General features: G+C 48.4%; 1 protein-coding gene across 4 annotated transcripts in view; it reads left to right on the forward strand.

Annotated features, from left to right (window-relative positions):
• Positions 1–4,060: 4,060 nt before the first annotated feature.
• The window catches only part of CELF5 (CUGBP Elav-like family member 5), a 35,644-nt gene continuing 18,139 nt past the window's right edge, over positions 4,061–21,565 (forward strand). For all 4 annotated transcript variants that reach the window (XM_051639645.1, XM_051639648.1, XM_051639646.1 and 1 more), the window contains exons 1-2: positions 4,061–4,343; positions 9,913–9,995. In XM_051639645.1, coding sequence (XP_051495605.1) covers positions 4,061–4,343; positions 9,913–9,995 — 366 coding nt within the window. The remainder of the gene's footprint in view (positions 4,344–9,912; positions 9,996–21,565) is intronic.

Raw genomic sequence — 21,565 nt, forward strand, 5'->3', positions numbered from 1 at the left:
GGGTTTTTGTTGTTGTTGTTTTAGTTTTTGTTTGCTTTTGTTTTTTTTTTAATTGTTTTTATTTTATAATCCTTGAAGAACAGCTGCTCTGGATCAGAAAGATATCTGGAAACTCTGATGTTTGGTTCCAATCTACCCACTGTTAGACAACTTCTGATAATAAAATCTACAAGCCTTAAAACTTAGCTAATTTTTTGTTTGTTGCAAAGTTAAAATATTAAAAAACCCTAAACTTAAATTGGTTGGGATAACAGATACCCAATGAAAAGTAAACAGCAAGGTAAACTTGGTAAATAAGAGAGAATGAAAATTTATTGCAACTTGAACTCTTACACAGAGAGGGTGTTTTTCTCTTAGTCTGGTTGTCCTGGAGCAGTTTTCTCTGCAGAATCTTTTGCTCCAGACAAAAAACAATGCCATTGTAGGAATGAATTTTTATCTTCTTGAGATACTATATTGTTGCTTGGATATTTTCTGCCAGGTCTGTCTTAGTCCCTTGGCTCTTCTGCTTGGAGACCAAATTGGTAGAAAAGTAGATTGTTTTGAAGGATACTTGTAAGATCCTTTCCTGTCCCACCCCCCTCTTTTTTTCTGGGCTGTTGTGAGGATTACTTGCCTCAAGTGCTGTCTCCTAGGTGATGTGGAAATTCAGAGCTCCAGCTTGTATTTTCTCCGTTCCTTGATGCCTTTAGGAGCTGGAAGGAAAGGGCAGGCACTCCTAGTGCAAAGTGTATCCTGCTGTTCCAGAGTCCTTTGTTTGAGTCGTTCTCAAATTGACTGGACCTCTTCACCTTTTATGTTAAGCTGCCCCTGTCTAAATCCAAACACTCATATGCCTCAAGAATGCAGGAAAGTATAGATGTGTTTAAAGAAAACACCTTGATTTATTTTTTTAATTATTTCCCCCCCCCCCCCACTAGCAAATATGTCTCTGCAGAAGAGAAACTTCCTGGGCACACAATGTGGTTTTATTTCATTTTTGAAGCAGCATCTCAGGTTTGGGCAGAACCTGTTCCTTTATCCTCTGGGAACCATGCATCTGATCTCTGTTGTGTCCCTTCTAGCTCACCCTTGCAGCCTCCTCAGTGACAAATACAACATGTTTCTTCGTCTGCAAAGATGACCAGTGGTTTCCCTTTTTCACTCTCTCTTGGTGCTGTTACTTTTATTTACCCCTTAATCCTGTTCCTGTGGTATATAATTCTCTGTCTTGGCTCTGTAAACTCTTTCCTGCTGCTGATTGGCAGCTGTTCTATTTTTCATTTACCAGAAGTATTTTCATGTCTGTTTTTCTCTGCTGCAGTTGGGGTGATTACAATGTCTATCAATGGACTCCAAAAAATACTGGATGTATCTTTCCTTCTAAATAGACATTCTCTACCTGAGGCACAGGGTTCCTCTAGCTGTAACATAAGCCCAGAGCAGCTTGTGCTACAGCAGCTGACACGAAAAAGCAGGCTAGGCACAGAAAGGTGCTTGAAAACATTACTTGCTTAGCCATGATTCATCCAAGGTAAGGTTTGCTGCTGTTGTGGTAAAGGTCTCTAGTTTTTAAGATTGCCTTATCTGTCTGCAGCTATTAAAAATTAGAACATCTTGACTTGTCATAGGCTTCCCAGCCGATGCTTCTGTGGCTTCCATATAGATGGCAAAACCCTGGTTATCTCTGCAAGAGATGTAAATGGAATGTTTGAGTGTGGGGAGTTCTGTTTTTTTAGAGTGATTTTTAGGAGTAGTACCACCCTCAAACACATGGCAGGTCTGCAGAAGTAGTCTTGAGACACCTTGCAATGGCCACTGGGTTCAGGCCGGGCTGCAAAAAGCTGAGGGCCTTTGTGAGTCCATTCAGTGAAAAGCCTGGATGCAAATTCCAGGCTCTGGCACCTGTTGACCAGCTCCACACACAGGGACAAATAGCCAGGGCTAGAGAAAGAAGGGTACTAAACTGTAGCTAGCAGAAGCTTTGAGATCCTCTGCTGAGTTCAAGAGGGAAGAGGAATGAATCCACAGTGCTTTCCTACTGAGGGCCAGCATGTGCTTCTGGTTCTGCAGGTGCATTTGTTATTCTTATCATGACTTCAGTCTGGGAATCAGGTGGGTGCTCATACATGAACAGTACTCTGAGTTTCTCCCTCTGCTCCCTAGGATCAAGACCCCTCTTCTTCACCTGGTAACCCACCCTCTTTTTCCTAGCTTTTTCTGCACAGATACCACCATTGAAACTTGCTGCAAGTATCTCCTGTTGCAAGGGCCTGGAGTCAATCCTTTCTACCTTTCTGGGTAAAATCAAGTGTAACAGATGTGGGTAGTATTTGAGCCAGTGCTCTGTGAAGTGCGCTGTGTGAGCTAGTATATGTGGTCTTGTGGGGAGAGGGCAGGAAGGACAGGGCTTGGGGAGCAGGAAAGAGGGCAGTCTGAATTGGGCTGCTGTGTGGGAGCACAGAACTGTTGTTGCACTGGGTATGTGTGTTGTGTGGCAGGGTTCCCTTTTCCGTGTATTGCCTCCATATATCTGCAGGATCCAGGGAACAAATAGTAGGAGATGGCAGAAAACTCCTAGTGGGGAGACTAAGCAAGGGGAAGAGAGGCTGGGCTGTGCTTGCACCACGGTCCTTTGTAAAGCCTCAGGCCTGGCATGTTCAGCTGAGAACCTGGCACTGCCAAAGCTGTTCAAACAATCTGTCTCTGCAAACAATCCAGCAAACACCTCCCCTCCCTCCTCCTAGCACCAGCGTGCAGAAGTCCATTCATCATCAGGGACACTGGGGCAGGATGACAAGCTAAAATATATGGTGTGATGACGAGAGCTGTGTCTGCTGCAGAGGAGATGCCTTGTGGAATATGCAGGCAGTGTGTGGCCACGGGCGGCGGAGCTGGGCTGGGCTGTGTCCCTGCAGCAGCTGAGGGCAACTGCTCCCTGTGGAGCATGAGCTTTGGGTGTGCTGTGCCCCAGCAGAGGTGAGACAGCCTGGGCAGCCTGGCCTGTGCTAAGAGCACTGACATCCCCTACTGCCTCCTGTCAGGACTGGAGAAGCTGGTGGGAGAGCAATCCGTGTCCTCGCATGAGGAGTCAGATGTGACCCTGGTAGCAATAATGGCTGCTTCAACGTGGAGATGCAACCAGCTTCTGACCATCTGGCACAGTCTGAACAGGATAGAGCTAGAAATGCCTCAGCCAAGCCACAGTTTGGGAGTTGCTGAGCTTTTCAAAAGAAGGGCCTGGGGCAGAGAGACCTGGCCAGGGTTGTAGACCTGGGACCATGTATTGCTTCCCATTGCAGCTAAGCTCTCTCCAGGACTGACCCTGGTGGCTCTACTCACTGTGTCAACAGTTTCTTCATTTTGGGGGAGGGTTGTGTTAAACATTTTCTGCTTTAAATTTCTTTTCCTCCAGACCCTTGTGCTGAGACACTGAGAAAAAAGGGGCCAAATGCTGATTTCTGATGTGAATGTTGAAGCACACTCTGCCTTGCCTTTTGTTAGCTGTACCAGAGCAAGCTCTTATTTTGGAAGAAGCTCTAATGCGTAATTTCCTGACAGCTGATGAAAATTTGTCCGAGATAAGTACCAGGACCTACAAATAATACCTCCCACCCTGCTGAGCACACAGGGCCTGTTCTTGGCTGTTGAGACCTCTCCCCTTTGCTCTCAGGGCCTCAGTTTTTCTGGAACTTAGGGCCTAAAAATATGCCTCTTCTCTTGCCCAGGAAAGAGGCGTCTGCCTCCACCTCGGCCTTTAGGATACAGTCAAAGCTCCCTCGCCTCTTCATCTTGTGGCTGCAAGTGCTTTCGTGACTCTCCTCGCCAAGGGACCCTGCTCCAGCCCACCCCCTGGTCCGTGTTCCTCTCTTAAGGGCCCCGTCCCTGCGTCCCTCTCCGGGGCGCCCCGCCCCTCCCTGGGGCCCCCGCGCAGGCGCCGCGGGCCGGCAGGGGGCGCTGCGGAGCGGCCCTTTGTGGCGGCGCTGGCGGCGGGGCCGTTCCCGGGGCCGTTCCCGGCGGCGGGGCCGTTACCAGCCGCTCTGCCTCCCCCGACCGCCCGCTGCCTCGCCGGGCGCGGGGCATGGCCAGACTCACCGAGGGCGAGGCGAGGAGGCAGCCACCGCCGCTCCCATCAGCGCCGCAGCCGCCGCGCCCGCCGCGCCGAGGCTCCCCCATGAGCAGCAGCGGCGGCGCGGAGCCCTCCGCGCAGCCCGACAGCATGAAAGACCTGGATGCCATCAAGCTCTTCGTGGGGCAGATCCCGCGCAACCTGGAGGAGAAGGACCTCAAGCCGCTCTTTGAGCAGTTCGGCAAGATCTACGAGCTCACCGTGCTCAAGGACCGCTACACCGGCATGCACAAGGGTGAGCCCGGCCCCGCACGGCACGGCCCGCTCTTCGAGGCGCGCACAAAGGGCAGCGGGTCTCCCCGGCTCCCTCCCGCCCTCGGGTCGGTCCACGCGTGACCCACCACGACGTGCTGCCCCTGCACCCTGGTGGGTACTCCCGCCCGCCCATCGGCGGCCTGGGGAAGGGTCTACATCCTCGGCGCCTGCGGGCGGGAGTCGGCACCCTGGCCCGGGCGGGGTTCTCCGTCCACGCGCCGGAGCCCCGCGGAGCCCCTCTGTGCTGGTCCTGGCACCCCGCGGTAGCGCGGGGCCCGGCGCGGTCGCGGTGTGGGGTGCTGTGACAAAGGCGCGATGTGAAGAGTGGAGCAGCCAGGGCTGGGGCGGGAGCTTTGGGTCAGCGGCCAGACGACCTCTTTGTGGCCTCAGACCCCCTTCCAGGGAGGAATACAGCGCTACAGTTTTAAAATCCGTGTAAAAAAGAACATCGGCCGCAAATCTGCTGTTGTCAGTAGCGTTTGGGGTAGGTGAGGGGCCTTCTTGACGATAGACTGAGATAGGTGAGAGGTCTTTGCTGAAAGACCTTTAGTGGATGTTAAAAAGTTTGAGAAGGCTTGTTTATCTGCACTTACTGTTGTATTTGAAAGCTGTATTTTGAAAAGCTGTCGCTTTCAGAGTGTTGGCTCCCTTCTGTGGAGCGTTTCTAGCCAGGTGTTTGGGATCTTGTGACCACCATAGCTGCGACTGGGAGTTCACGAAGCCCGTTTGCTGTGAGGGTGATCGCAGCACCACTCCCTCGCACATGTAGAGCAAGCCTGCAGGGAACCGACAGTAAGTACCTTGGAAGCTGTCAGTGCTCAGCCTGGGTCTCTCTGCCCTAAAACGGTTCATGTGTTGGTGTGCAGTGGAGGGAATGTGAGTCGCATTCAGTACTGATGCCTCTGGTTTCAGATTTAGGAGGAAAAGTGAGAAACACTGTGAGTGCTGTGGCAACTCATATCCTTCTAGACTGAACAAAGAGGGAAGAGGACAACAGAAAAATAAGTTTATTTTCAAACAAAAGGTCAAATCTAATCCCAGTGCAAAAGGAAGACGCTTCCTCACTGTGGGAGCTGGGCTGACTTGAATTTAGCTGAGGAAGTATGTCTGGTTGAGACTTCAGAACCAAAATGCCACATACTTGTGTGTCTCTATGTGCAAGGGACTGAGCCAGCCCGAATCTGCTACCATCTGACAGTGAGTTACCAAGTTTCAAACCCAGTGAGGAGGAGAATGGGCCCAAGTCAAGACAAAGTTGCACATTTCATTTCAGTTGACGTATTAAATATAGACTGTGTGGTCTGAGGTCAGGTTCCAGGCAAGAGACAGATTCTAGGGATCTGCCACTTAGGTATGGAAATTCGAGGGGGCAGCACTGGTATTAGTCAGATCTGTGTGACATTAACTTGCTGCTAAATGCATGATTTGTGCAGCAAAATAAATATACCCTTAGTTTTTGACATTTTAGTGTGGCTGCAGGTGTCGGTCAAGGCTTGTTTGTGCTCTGTTCTGTCCAGAAAAGACCACTGAGATTTGTAGGTACTTCTGGTGGCTATTGTACAGTTATTTCCATGCACCTTCAGTTTCCTCTGACCCTTGTCCCCCTCCTGTTTTGTACAAAGTAAAAGGCTGTTATTAATTTCCTGATGGCATGGGTTTATCTGTAGGCCCCCAACCTGGTTTGGAAGTAGGCAATATACCTCTTCAATAAGTCATTCCTCCACAAGGATAGGGGGAGGGGCAGTTAGAATGCAGCAAGGAAATTAGACCCACAGTCCAGCCAACCCTGACCCCAGCCTTTCCTTCCCATCTTATCAGGTCTGGCTGCATTGGCTTAGGCACCATGCAAGAAGGGCAATCTGGTGAGGAGCTGCCGCTCCTGTTAACATCAGCAGGCCTGGAGAGTGCTAGACATGACCCAGAAGGTGCAGTGACCTGAACAACTGTCACAGGAGCTGGCCAGGGCTTTGCAGCCCCTGATGGAGGGAAGGCTTTGGCACATCTGTGTAACTATGCACTCATTCCTGCATCATGCAGAACCCATAATCTTTCTGGGGCAGTCTTAACAGCAGATTCAGTTTTCTCTCCCCAAGTTGCCTGATCTGCAGTGAGATCCAGTTGACAGTTCACATGCAGCTTCCATCTGCTTTTCCTTTTCTTTCCCATAATGGGGAGAAGCAGTTGTGTGAGAAGCCAGCACTGTTGGTAAAGTCCAGCAGCTCCTCTTGCAATCCCTTGCCTCTTGACATGGAGCTGAGCAGCTGCCTCTGTCCCCAGAGAGGAAAGAAGGCTGGAAAAGGCTTGACAGGGGCAGGAGGGTGTGAATTGGCCTGCAAAGAGACCCCAAGAGTTAGCTATGACTGTCTTGTACAGGTACTAAGGAGTAATGAATTCACTGGAGACAGAGGAGGATCTTACAGGCCTGCTAGAAACATGAACACTGTTACAAAGCGGTTTTCTTGGTGCCTGACTATTCATGTCTCAGTAGCCTGACTGCTGGTAGCCTATACTGTTCCAGCCTCCTAATATTACTAATGAGGCATTTTTTCTATTTATGTTAATCACAGATACATTTGCATGTTAACAGCAGTGTGTCTTAGAGCTAATACTTTAATGGTAAGAGTAGAGAGGGATTTGAACAGTCTTTGAATGGGTCAGAGGAGACTGAGCAGGGAGAATCTAGTGGAAATTTTTGGCCTTGGGTTCCAGGATCAGGCAGAAGGCAGTTCCTCCAGGAGTGTCAACTTTGCTCTCCTGACTGGGTTTCCTAGCAGTGCCCCTGGTAGGAATATGGAGAGATTCTGCAGTGTGAGATACAACACTAAAATGCAGGGGAATGGCAGGGATAGGAGGAGACCTCTTGCAGGGAGTCTGTAGAGGTGTGTGGACAGCTGGGTGGCTTTTCCAAAGGGCAAGGAAGCAATAACAGCTTCAGCCTAACTTGCCTTACTGACAGCTGAGCTTTGACTCAGCTTCTGCAGACTTGCAGATAAGCTCCCCCACTGACTCCATGCTTCACCTGCTGAAATACTAGATGTGATTTCTAATGCTAAGCTGAATCAAGAGACCCTTCTCTTCTGCAAACTGGCAGCCTTTTCTTGCTCGAGGCTTTAGACTGCTGATGTCTGGAGTAGCGTTTAGGATCTGAAGGGACTGTAAATCCCAGAGTAAATGAGTGGTTTGTAGGGAGGATCAGGCACAGAATATATATGTGTGTGTATATATATATATATGTATGTATATGTGTGTATATATATGTATATGTGTGTGTATATATATATATTTAATACTGCAGTCTCTTGTGAGTGGAACTAGGCTGAATTCTGCTTACAAGGAGCTGGAAACCCTCCTGGAGCTGGTGGGAGTAGGGTGGTATCATCCAACACTAAGGGGACATACAGGTTCTTGTAGGGATCCTTGGCAGAATGATGATGGCACTATGTCTTACTTACACTGAAAGATTCATTTTCTTAACAGAGTTTTATGGTTAGTATAGCACAGAATTTATTAGTAGAATGGCAAGGAATTTCTACAGGCAGAATCACTATAGTACAATCTACAAGTACCATAATACAGAATTTATAATATAACTTCTGATTTCTAATCAGCTGGACCTCCTGCAGATCAGGTCAGATTCTGATACATGGTTTACTGTATCAATATAACAATCAGAATCTAGACTCAAAAGAAGACAAGTCACTCTGTCCTTGGAGGAAGCAGATGCTAGTGAAGGTATCTCTGGCCACTGGGGGTCATGGCTCTTGCTGTCCCACCGCAGCATCTCTGGTCCAAGTTCCCCCATTTAGGATTTGCAATGGCTTGATTTTATAGACAGTGCTCTGGGTGCTCTTGTGGTTCCCTGTTCTGTGACTGGATCATTAACAGCTCCTGGCTGGCCAGGTGGCTGGGACCTTCAAGGTTGGCACTTTTTAACACCACATCCCATGTCTCAGCAGGCATAACTGACTTAGTGTTAAGAGTGTCCAAAGGGGCATAAGCCTGGCGACCTGAGTTTGCTGTTAACTTAAGCAGGACACGTGGAAGTGTGATGCTTGTAGAGGGTTCTTTTTCCCTTAAGCAGGAAACGTGGAAGTGTGATGTTCGTAGAGGGTTCTTTTTCCCTAACAGGGGCTGTGAGCACAGATGTGATTTACTTAGCTGTAGCAGCTTATTGGAGTTGGAATGGAAGAATGGCAAAATCTCGTTGCCTTTGGTTGGGATTGTCCTGAGCAGTTGGCTTCCCCGTGGCATAAAAGTTGTGTGCCATGGAGTCACTCTGGGGTGGAGGGGAGAGATGCAAGCAGCCCCTGTCCTGCATCCACGTTTGGATTCACAAAGAGGTGAAGTGGCTTTGGAGTACCCCAAGCCAGGCACAAGAAGGTGGGGACAAAGAAAGAGGCCTTTCTATTTGTGCCATAACAATGCATCTGCATCCCCAGCACAACAATGTAGACATGGACATTTAGCAACAAGCTGAAGGAACACATCCTGCCTGTTCTTAGGATATGAAATGCCAGTGTGAATAGGAGGAGTTACAGTGAGGGGGTCAGATGCATTCTAGCATTTTAGTCTATTCTCTAGTCCTTTGCCCATTCTCATCTGAAGCAACTCAAATGACAGAGCTCCAGGCACTTCCCTGGGGAGATCATTCCACAGTCTAATAAATCTCTCTGTGCTAGGAAATGTTTCTTGATAACCAGCCAGTTTTTTCTTTTTCTTAGCTTCATTTGATTATTCTTAGCACCAGAGCACCCAAAGATGATCCCTCTTCTTCCTAAAGTGGCTACAGTTCCTTCCCTCCTCCCTTGGCTTCAGTGTTACGCTTAGGTGTTAAGGCAAACCTTGACTAAGAATGTCAATATCTGGTCTTATCTATGTGCTTTGCATCTTGCTTCTTAAGTTGTCCTTTGCAGAATGCATTATGCATTGCTGTTCTCTGTATTTCCCTTGTCATGCAAATGTATATTTATGTGCTTTTGTGCATGTTGTATGGGTGTATGTATGACACAGAAAGCCAGGCCTCTCCTCTCATAGCTTTCCGTGATTCTGTGAATCTGGATCATGGGGCCTTCATATGAGCCTGAAATCCCAGATGATTTTTTCTCTTTTCCTTCCTCCCCACCCCCCCATCTCCTATCATTATCTCCTATCTCTGATCCTTGTGTTCTGGGCCGTTTCTCTCACAGGCTAAGTTAGCATGCATTTTGCTCTCCTGTTGTTTCTCAGCTTTTTCAACACCTGTTTCAAACCTGGTTGATTCACTGGAACCCTTTTCCATGACTTCAATAGACCTTGGATGGGGCCTGAATGTCCTTTGATGTTGTTTTTTTGTCTTGTGCAAACCTTGCACTTAAAAAAGTCAGATCCTGCACAAGGCCTCTCTTAGGCACTTTCTCTGTACCTGAGCAGAAACACTGGGACACCTGCTGGAACAGGGCAGCATCTGTAATTCTTGTGTTTGGGTTATCTGCTATTACCAAAGAGGAACGTTGTGTCAATGAGCATCTGCAATTGCATGTCTAACTGGACCCTTGCTGTATCCACTCCAGGTTGTGCATTCCTCACCTACTGTGCCAGAGACTCTGCCATCAAAGCCCAGACAGCACTGCATGAACAGAAGACTTTGCCAGGGGTAAGTCCCAGTGATCTGTGCCTGGAGCTTGTGCCATGGGCAGGCGAATGGGGGATGGTCAGCAGAGGGAGTGAGGGTGAGAAGTAGCTTAGATTAATTTTCCTGCTTATGAAAGAGAACTGTGTTTTGGGGGTTAGAACAGGGATGTGGGAGCCAAAAGGACAGCACTTCTCTTCACAGAGCTGCTGCTCTTTTCTCCACCTTGCCAAGCATGCCCCATGTAACTCCAGCCAAACCTATTTCTGTGCTGCACTTTAGTCTCTCCGCTGTGATGAGACATCTTCAGCTATCTCTCCCTGTCACTAAGGAGCTGTGAACTTTGAGGTGAAGTGCATGGGCCCAGCCTGCACAGTAGCATGCTGGAAAGCTGACAGGACACAGGACAAGGTACTAGATCCTTTTCCTCCAGGTGTGCAGAACTTGCTGGTGCATCCTCTTCTAGTCTACTATTGTGCTGCAGAGTGCCTGGACAATTTGTTGGGTGGCTTTGTGCAGGACCCCAAAATGATTTTTAGTGCAGTGACTGAGTTGAATGAACTTCTCAGAAGAAAAAAATACTCTTGCCACATCCCATTGTTTGGAAGAGAAATGGGTTATATAGGTGAGACCAAGACTGCTGAACAAGCTGTGGTCTATTGCTGGGTCCTGCTTGCTCCACAGTTGGTGCTGGAAGCAAAGTGCTTTAGGGATCACAGCAGACCAGGCACTGTGGAAGAGGTCCCTCCTTGCAGGGAGGTCCTCTCCCTCCCTGGGACCTGATGGTGAGCTAAAAGGAGTTCTCAGTTGTTGCCATCTTGGTATGATTTGAGAGCTTTGACTGGGCAGTTTCCTTGCTGTGGCTGAAGGGGTTGATCAGGCATGTTGGAAGGATTCTTTTGGAGGTGAGTAAGTGGACGAATTGGGTACTTAGGGCCTCCTGTGATTTTCTGTCTATAAGTGCTGAAGGCAACAGAATAATTAATGTAAACCAATGGTCCCTGGAGAGGGGTTAGGAATTCTTAACCATAATATTTCCTCTTTAGCCTGTAGAGGTCCAAACAGCTTCCCTTACCTCTTCCAGCTCCCCTCAAGACCTCCACACACACACATCCTTTCCTGTGTTTGTTTACCTGTGCTCCCTTTTTTGCACGGACCTATCTTGGCATTTGAGCGCTGTAAAAAGCACATAATTTAATTACCACTTAATAGAATCTTTACTGTTACTTTCCAGGTTATCTCAGCATAGCAAGGGGGAAGAGTGCAGATAACCAGCTGCTAAAATACAGTTTGAGTTAAGTTTGTGTGAGGGTGAAAAAGGTCAGCCTTTCAGGCTAAAGCGATGTAGTCTTCTGTGTGTGTTGGCCCAGGGCTAAGCTGACAGCCTATAAGAACAAGTTAAAGGAGAGAGGAGCAGTTGTGATGAGTCATGGCACAGATCTGTAACACAGTGGAGAAGATGGACATGTCTCTACCTAATACCTGTAGAAGGACTCTGAAAGGTATGAGGCTTGGTGGATTCAAGGCGATCTTAGTTACGTGTTTTACTAAGTTCTCTACTGTTTGTGCTCTCAGTGACTATAGAGTTCTGCATGGAGTAGTACATAAGTACATAAAGCCGAAATTTATCTGTGATGTGGTGATCTAAAGGCTTTTTATGTTGAAGGAGTGTAAGAAACTGCTTGGGAATAGTAAGAAGTCTGTACTAGCTGAGTGCTTTCAAACATGTTTTTCTGGAGACAGTTAATGAGCAAGATGGTGTAATTAAGCTTCAGACTTAAGATGAAGATGAGCTGTGCTGCATTTGGAGCTCTCTGTTTTCAGGCTTGCAATACACCATTCTGACACATTTAACTTCTCTTTTGGTAAGTCCCTCAAAGACCAAGAGGGCAGGATTCTCTCATTGGTTGTTTTAGTTGTAATTAGAAGTGGTTGCTACCAGAATGGAACATACCTCTATCCTGATGTTCATAGAGTTGGTGAGTTGGTCTTGATATGGACATGGACTGGGTGACATGAGGTACCTTTCAGACCTGTTTTTTTAGCCTGGTTTGCTTGTGTCTGTATAGTACCACCCTTCCCTCTGAACCAAGTGATCATAGAGAATACTCTGGAAATGAGTCACAGGCTGGAGTGCTAGGTAATGGCTAGGTAATGTTTTCCTGTGTTGGGAACAAAGCCATGAAATTTGTCTCTATGCATTCACATCTAGATCTTCTTCTGATAAACTCTGTGGCAAAACCTCTCACCATAACTATAATGAAGACCCTAGCATAGGACAAAGAACATAATTAACTGGACCACACCTCTGGGATTATTTCAGTAAATGGGCCATAATCTGGTAACCATGCAATTTCTTGTTTGTTTTACCCCCTTACTGTCACTTTATTGCACATGGCAGTAGCAGGAAGAAAGTTTAAGTGTGTGTAGGGTGATACAAACTGTCATCTGAATGCATGACCAAGCATCAGCATATTTATAGACAGCAAGGGATCAAACTGGCCTAGGAAGGATCTTGGTAATCCTTCACTCACCACTGTATAGCAAAGAACCATAGATGCCACAAGTACCCAAGAACCTTCCTTTGTAGCTTGATCTCAACAGTTTGTGAACTTGAATAGAGACAAATGGCTTTCTTAGTCTAGACTGAGGATTTGGTAAGGACAGACTTGTGGAAGTGCTTTGATATGGTTTCTGGTAGATTCTTGGGCTGTGATCAGGCAACTGGAGCAGGTCTTCTGGGTTCTCTTCCAAGTCTGTCACTGGGTAAGCCTGTGCCCGTGAGGTATTGCTTGGGCCCTCCAAGTCTGTCAGCCCATCTAAGAATGCTGCCACGTTGTTCCTGTAGGGCAGCATAGCTTTCCTGAAGTTTTATATTTATTTTATTTGTATTTTATGTTTTCCATGTGAGTCAATAAGAATCATGATGTTCTCTATTTGCTTTTATGGCATTTCTGGCAAGTTCTCTGTGTGAGACAAGATGTTTATTTTTAAATTGAGGGCTGTTGGATGTATGGTAGCTAAATAGAATTTAAACACAAAAAAGCTTATTTTTTTAAGGGTAGGCAGATTTTTGACTTTTGCCCCTGCTTGTAAGGGATGGTGTGCTCAGGGTGTAAAGCAAGAAGACTGTCAGCTGTATACTGTATTATCTAAAACACCTGTGTTGCCATCAATTGCTGAATTGCTATCAGTGCAGTCTGGAAGTAACAAATGCTTGAATCTTTCTTCGGGTAAGAAAGGATGAAGCTTCCTAGAACAGAGAAGTGCATCATGGGTGAATTAGCAGAAGTGTGATCACCTAGGCTTGCTGAGAAACTTAAAAGCATTCTGAGGATCTGTGCCCTTGCTGTCAGCTGGGCTAAGCAGAGAGAGTGCTCTGCCCTGTGGCCAGCGAGGGTGTTTTCACACGTTATAGGCCCTCATTTGTGGATGGCAACCTGTGATCCTCAGCGCAGCCAAAGAGCTGGCACGCAGCAAGACAAGTTTCCCCATCACCCTGGCTGGTACACCTGACAAATGGGAAGCACATTACACCTTGCTCACAGTGACTGATGCTGTGCAGCATATAGACAGAGCCAGAATTGTCACCAGTTCTCCACCCAACACCTTCTTCCTGCTCCCTGCCCTTCACAGTATTTTCTGCATCCATTGTGTCCAAAGATTCTGTTTTGTGTTCCCCAGTTTTGCTCCCTGAGGACAGGCTGGGGAACTGCACTAATAAGTCTGACAGTCCTAGTAAAGCAGTTTGACGGGCTCCAAAGACTCAGCAGAGATGGAGACAGATCTGCTTGAGGAGCAAAACAGAAACTAGCTCTCTTTGTGGCCTGAGTCCACAGGGCTTGGGGAAAGGCACAGAACACATGGATGCTGAGGAGAGGCAAAATCTTTGGATCTGAAGAGCAGAGAGGGAATCAAGGCCTTAGGTTTCTTCCTAAATCTAGTGTCATCTTCATATGCCAGCCAGCCTAGCAGTGCAGTGTTTCACTTTCTCCGCACTCCCTGGCGCACTCTTCCCTTGCTTGGTAAAATGATATTATATCTCAATAATCCATGCCTTTGATTCGTGATTGTGCCTTCACTTTGCAGAGTTCTGAAAGGAACTGTGGAGGTTATTAATGACACGCAGTGATCACACACCAAGTTAAAGCCTCTTGCTAAGTGAAATTCGAGGAAAAAGCAGCCAGCTTTTCAATACTTCACAGAAATGCTTTGTGTCTCGTTTCATTTGCAGCCAGACAGTTGCCAATTGCATAAAATTGCTCCTGAAGAAGAAGGGAAAGAAAAATAGAGGGAAGAAGTGAAGGGGGGAGGTTTTAAAAAGTAATTCTTCTGGCAAGGTACAGTTACAGTTTTATTTCTATGCAGAATAACAAAGGGCTTGCTGAAAGGTAGGCAAGTAAGCAGCAGAAATTGGTATTGATCCAAGGTGGGAATATGGGCAGTTTTAAGAGCAGTGATGGGGGTACTGAAATGTGGCTACATCAGGGGGAGAGCTCATGGATGCAGTGATGGCTTGGGAATGCAGGGTCATAGGAATGGAAAATTACAGAGAGCAGCAGCATTAGTGCAGAGAGAGACTCTGGGAATGCACCAGGGGTTGAGATGCTGCAGCACTAACTCAGGTGGCTGGGCACAAGGATTAATGCAGAGACCAAGCAGAGCTTGAGCAGAGGGCATCCCTGTGGGCAGGCTGTCTCCTGTGCTGCCAGCAGCAAGGGCTCACTGTGGGCCATCTGTCAGGATCCACAGCCCAGGATGATGTAAGGGAATGCAGGTGAATTGAAGGGGTTTTGGTTGAGAGGTCAAAGCATCTCATTCTGCCTTCCTCTCTCTTTTGTTGTACATGTGTTAGTATGAATTAAACAAGCCTGGACTAGTATTCCTGAAAGTTTATTCATGTGGACACTACAGGATATGGCAGCTGGCGAACCTGGGAGATGTGCTGAGGAGTGGACTAGGGAACCTGACTGGTTGGTTGGTGGTGGAATCTGGACTCTAGTCGTTGCTAATAGTTGAGGTGGCCTCTGTAGTTTGAACCTTTGGGGAAGGCAGGGCAGAGAAGTTTTTCATGTATCCATGTTGCAGGTTTGATACATAATATCAGCAAATTCCTAAGAGCCCTGCAACATTATCAGTAGAAAGTAGCAGTAACAGAGAGCGTGTTGAGGCTGTCTGATTAAATGGCAGCACCCTGACATGAAGGTACTGGACTAAAGGAGTGCCTGGGCAAGGAGCAACAGCAGTGCCTGTTCGCTGCAGAGAGAATTGCAAGTGCTTCTGCTGGTGGGGGTTTGGTGTAAGGGGCTGAGAACTTGAAGTGAGGCAAGGCAGTAGCCCCAAGAACTACATACCCTGAAGAGGAAGGGGGAGAGCAATCTGCCAAGGCAGACATTTGCTTCTGCAAAGGCAGACACTTGCTCCTGCTGCCTACAGAATTGGAAGAATAATGGAAGATCATCACCCATTCCCATATGTTGACCAAATGCACACATGCAGGCTTTATCTGGTGCACCAGAGGCCTCCCTTTCTCCCTGGAAATTGCTGCCCATTGCACAACCTGGCACTTGCATCTCCCTGTGGTACAGAGTTTAGACTTTTCTCTCCCAGAGCTGGCATGTGAGCTCACCTGTGCTTGTGAACACACACATGCATCTGTGCACCAACCCACAAAGACCATCTTTGCAATGGCTCCCACACTCTGCATTCCCATCTCCCCAGGGTCATTTGGTATGTGTGGATGCACACAAGTGTGTGTGAATACTTCATGTTGGAAGAGACCTTTGGGCTCTCTGGTCAAAGCAGGGCTAACTACATCAGATCACTGAGGAACTTCTCCAACTGAGTTTTGAGTATCTCCCAGGAGGTCCTGAAATTGCTCTGGGACTCTCTTCTCTTCTTTGAGCACCCACAAACTGGAATAGTTTATCTAGTATCAGCCATAACTTTCATTGTTTGGCCCAGAGAAGAGGTGGCTCAGGGAGTAATTATGGTGGCTCTGGGACTCAGGCCTGTTTTCAGTGGATGTTCCCATGGGTAGTCGTTATTGCAGGAGATGTTGAGCTGCTCAGACTGATAACAGTTGCCATGGGAACTGAAACACTCAGCCTCTGTGCAGCTGCCGAAGCAGAGGGTCCCTGTTGCCATCTGCTTGGCCCTGTCTGCAGCCACTAAAGTGTGTTATATTAGCAGAGACCTTTTTACCCAGCCACTGTAATTAAGCTGCCATGGGGGAGGAAGAGGTGGGAGGTATGAGTGCATTGAAGAGCTGCCTGTATCCCTGATGTCAGGCCCAGACCAACTGCAGCGTATTAAGCTTCCAGCACATCCATGGAGGCCAGTGCAAACTCTCTGCAGACCTGGCTGTGTCTGCCAGCTCAGGCTTCCTGTGTCTTTGCTCTGCCCTTTGCCAGTTTGCTGAGGCCCTGGGAGGCTCCCACTTGTGCATGGAGAAGCACCTGAGCGTGTTCCCTGGACCAGGTGTCCAGTGGAGCAGGGTCAGTGGTACAGCAGTGAGCACAGGGAAAGATGGATGTTGGATGTCTTCTCCAGCCAGCCTGACAAAGATCAAAGTCAGATGAGTGTGCCAGTGCTCCCAACTTTCCCCTCTGCAGCTTTCTTGCACTTGCTCAGAGTAAGTCGGTGACTGAGACTGGCACCAGTCCATTGCTGCTTGCATTCCTGACCAGAAAGAGAATCCAAATGAGCAAATCAGCATTTAGATTTATGTGCTCTGCACAGCTAGAAGTAGTTGCGATCATTCAGGTGGGGCATTTTTAACTGGCCAGAAGAGGACCAGCCCACAATTTGCAAAGCCTTAGAGCCCAGGACCTCATTCTGCCAATGGCCTTGGATGCCTTTTGGTTCCTGACATCCCAGAGGAGCCAGCCTGCATTGTGTGTTTCATGCTCTCTGCCTCTGACCCACTTAACACTATGAGGTTTCCCTGCATTGCACCTGAGGGGCTATTTTACATCACTTACTCCTAATTAATAGAGAGGCTTGCCCTGCCATCCCAGAGGCCTTTCTCTGTCTATCCAGCTTTTGCAGTTTGGAAGCTGAGGAAGCAAGAATTAGGGGTCACTTCTCCTCCTGGGAGAACATGACTACCAGAGTGTGGAAATGACAGGTTATGCTGGGCATTGGTGTAAATGAGGGGAGTTAGTTCACCTCCAGAAGGGTTTTTTTGGGATGTGGCAAGAGAAATAGTGCATTTTGGCCTTGGTGAAACCAATAGCAACACTTCCTCTGACTCTAGCAGGGCCAGGAATTTTCCTTAGATCTTTGATCCCATGAGTGCTACAAGGGTGGGAGCACATTTTCTAGAAAGCAGGGAGAAAGCCCAGACAGAGCACAGGCCCATTTCTCTAGGCTGAGCAGGTGCTGGTGATGGTGTGGGTTGTAATATAGACACTCACCTGGGCCCCTTCTCTGGAATCCTCTAAGCTCCTCTGGGCTGCAGTGATTCTCTTAGCACCACATATCTCCTCACTGCTCCCTGAGGGCTATGCAGGAAATTTGGCTGTTGTGCTTTGTAGCATGTAATGCTCTGGTGGTTAGTATAGCTTCGTGCCTCCAGGCTGGCCAGTTTCTTCCTACCAGTAACCCCAAAGAAAGCAAGCTAACACAGGCTGTGTGCTTGTGTGAAAGAGAGCGATGCAGACAGAGAAACATTGTCTGTGATGGCTGTGGAGGGTGAGCATGGTGGTGTTGGTAACGGGAAGGTGTGCATCCAGCCAGAGGGGAAATGTGAGGCAGAAAATTAAGGGGGCCGGTGGGAGCTTTGCCCCCTCCCCTGTGCTGTCCATCTGGTGTCCATTGCTGCAAGTGGCTCCAGAAGGTTTCTTGAGTCCAGTGGGTCGTTGAGCTGACAGCTCTTAGTCTGTCATTAGCAGCGGGTAGGAAGGGCTGTGAAGTGTGGGGGACGATTAGCCTGTGGTGGCATGACAGCATGTGCTAAATGTTAATGTGATATTCTTCAGAAAGGAAGGATAATGCTGCTCAGCTGAATAATTTAGTGAGGAAAATAAGACTCAGCTGGTGAGGTAGGCACAGACTTACAAATAATCTGCCCAAGTTCTCCATGCCACGTGTGGTGATATATGTTTGTGTTCTTGTGTGGTAAAGACATGCATGTCTGTGCATGCACATCTACTTGGCACTTGGATTTAACATAGGTACATCCGGACTCTGGATTCTCGGCCCAGCTGAGCATGTACAAATGTGGCTTTACTAAAGTCATGTGTGTTCTCTGAATATTGTGCAGCTTGAGATGATGACTGGAGGCCAGAAGAATTTGTACTTCCAGAGTTTGCTGTGCAAGCCAGAATGTCCTCCCTGCTCTCCTGTTAATCTTTTTTCTCCCTCAGATGGAAGGGATAAACTTGACCATCCTTTCTGTGCATTGAGTTTCTGTAGGGGACAGATCACTTTGTCTGAGACCTGTATACAAAGTTTAGGACCCCACAGGGACACTTCTCAAGGCCTTGCAGCCTGTGTTGTTGAGTTCAGGCAACTGTGGACTGGTTTTGCATTTGTAGGCTTGCACCTCTGCTTGAGAGATCTTTGATATTTTCTTTATCTTTAATGGCAACATGGGACTTGGAAGGATTAAAGTGTTGTTGTCCTGCTTGTGGAAAAGTCTGGTTGCACAGTTCTCTGCAAGGAGGACCAGGCCTGCCTTTACCTCCTTTGGAAAACCTGCTATTTTAGGAAGCAGCAGGAAGAGAATCCTGCTGTTCTTCTCCAAGCCTGTATATCTGAAGTAATTTCTTGTAATTTTTTTTTTTTTTTCCTTTTCACCCATATCTTCCATAGCAGATGAAGACCAGCCCATCAGACCAGACTCCAGTTTGGTGGGTGGCTCTCAAAGACACTGGAGCTGGCAGGGTCTCTGGAAATGGGCAGCCCTTCACTGAGGGCTTGGTCTGACTCTGGCAGAGAGGGTGAATCTTCTTGTTTTCCTGCCAAGGTGCTGTGTAAAGTAGGCAAGAGAGAAACTGTGGCTACAGCTGTGGGGTGCAGGGCAGCCCATGTGCTTGGTCTCTTCCTAGGCAGCCTCGCTGTCGCTGCAGCCAGATGGTGCAGACTTGCCCCACTGCTGGCCTTGGCACGAGCCCCACAGCTGCCAGTGCTGCCTTGCAGGCATTGTGCCCTGGCCCTGCTGTGGGTGTGTGACCCTGTGGGTGTGTGACCCTGTGGGTGTGTGACCCTGTGGGGTACCCTTCCCCATGGCCAGCAGGTTCAGAAGGGCCAGCCATGGCTCACCCTGGCTGTGTAGCAGTCCCTGGCATGGGGGGAAGGAAACGGGTGGACAGATGGGTAGAGGGGGCCCCCTCCCCAGAGATCATATCAAAATGTCTCTTTTGTGCAAAGCAGAGGGAATGCCCCCAAGAGCTGGTTTCCATGGTGACCACAAATGTCAGGTTCCATGTAGTGAATAACCGTTTCTATGACAACACCTCCTTTACCCTAGGTGCCGGGAGCTGGAGTGACAGCCCTGTTGGGGGAAGGGACAGGGAGATGTCCTCAGGTACTTAACCCTCTCCCTCACCTCCCACCATCCTTGCTAGCTCAGTGCCCCAAGCCCTCAGCCCCAGCATCCCTGGATGGGTGTGTGCTCACATAGGGGTGCAGTGCTCTTGCCTTCCATGGCATCCCTTCCTCCCTCCCTTCCCCCAGATGGATTTGCTGCTCATAGAAGTCTGTCCCTCCATCTCCCTCCCCATCTGTTTAGCATAATCCTGCTTTTGCATCCTGGGTAGAAACACGGCTATTTCTCTGTGCTGTGGGACCAATGGGGAATGAGGTAGCCAGCTGCCCCTCTTGGCTCAGCATCGAGCCCTCTCTTCCAAGCACACATCTGGGCCACCTGCCTTTTGCCACCCAACCTGCTGCTGAAACACCCCCAAGCCTCAGCTTGCACAAGCATGTTGTCAGAGGGTGTGAGCAGCAATAGGAGCCACTGCCTCTTAGTGAGGAAATCTGAGGGTTTCTGGAGCAATGTCTGTCTGCATCCTTCTGAACCCCTGCCCCACATCCCACTTGGCTCATGGGCTGAAAGTAATACCTAGTCCTTGGCAGCTCCTGAGAGAAGCAGCAGCCCAGAGGCTGGTGCCAGTGCTGTACATGCTGGGGCCACATGGCAGGACACAACAGGATGTCAGGAGCTCTGCAAATACATGCAGCTGATTGAGAGTGGGAAAGAGATCCCCAGCCTTTCCCTCTCCCCTAAATGACACAGCAAGTCCTGGGAGATGAAATTGGAGTTGGCAGTGCTGTCTACTGAGGTGCAGCATGACAGAAGCTTGGCCTTCCGTTGGGGAGCTGTCCACCACTCTTTGGCTCTCCAAGCAGCCTCATATTGCTCCTTAAGGCAGGGATGGTGTCAATTTGGGCTGTTCCCAACTTCTGGTCATCCTGCCTGAGATCCACCAGTCAGTGGAAGTCAGTTCACAGGCTGCCACAAGTGCTCTCCCATGCCCAGTGGTTGGGCTTCAGCAGTGGTGTGCCATGCCATGGCAGCTTGTCACCTTCTGGTTGACATATCTGTCCTGTGAACTGTGAAGTTACCTCATGGGTTTCTGCAGCTGTTGCGAGTGTGGGCCCTACCCCTGGTTTCTGGCAAGTCTGGCTCAGCCACCTCTTGGAGACTGACAGCAGTCCACATTTTGCACTCTGGCTTCTGAACACATTTCAGTTGATGGCTTTTATGACTTGATTTCATTTTCTGTTTTGTTGCTGCTGTTTTTCCTAAGCGAGGAGGCAGATTATGTCTAGACCTGCAATTTGTGTGCTGGTCTTACCTGTGATATTCTGATTGTTTTTTATTATGGATATCACTGATTCAAGTAATTGTCAGCCTCTTTGAATGATGCTGAGAGACATGGAGTGCAATGTGCTGTGACTGTGAAAATCTGCCTTTTTTGCTATGCCTTGGAGGAGATTCTAGTTCAGTTGGATCCTGCTAGCCTGGGAAGGGGACTGCAGCTTTTCAATTTCCTTTCTAGGCAGCACAGGACACGCACACCTTCCAGCAAATGAGAGTTTTGCCCTGCTTTGCAAATCAGACACTTAAAGCTGTGGATTACTTTATGCAGCTACTCCTAGGTAGAAGTGTTCTCATGTCTTACCTGGAGAGTCCCTGTATCACATGAGCTAAGCTACCTCTCAGACTTGTTGTTGCTTGTGGTTGGATTATTGCTGGTGACACTAATGCAAAAGAGGTAAACAGCTCTTCTCTGCAACCAAGTGAGAGGTGTTTTGTCACTTTCAACCTGAGCATTGCCCTCGTGGACAGAAGATGTTGCTGGAGAGCAACACTGCCCTTCTTTAGAGCCTTCTTTAGAGCACAGAGCTCTGACTGCATGAGGGCTGGGGAAGGGGAAACATAAGATGCCTGCTTGCTGTACTACTGCTCCTAGCCAAGTTCAGAGGTAGTCTTTCTTCCCTTCTGCAAGGAAAGTAAGCAGCTCGTTTAGGTGAAATGACCATGCCTGCACTGAATTAAGGCAGGCATAGGAAGCATTTCTAGGCAAAGTCTCACCTTAAACCATCCTGATCACTGTTCAGGCTCCAGCCTCAGGGTGATAAGC

This window comes from Apus apus, chromosome 24, assembly GCF_020740795.1.
Source record: "Apus apus isolate bApuApu2 chromosome 24, bApuApu2.pri.cur, whole genome shotgun sequence".
NCBI lineage: Eukaryota > Metazoa > Chordata > Aves > Apodiformes > Apodidae > Apus > Apus apus.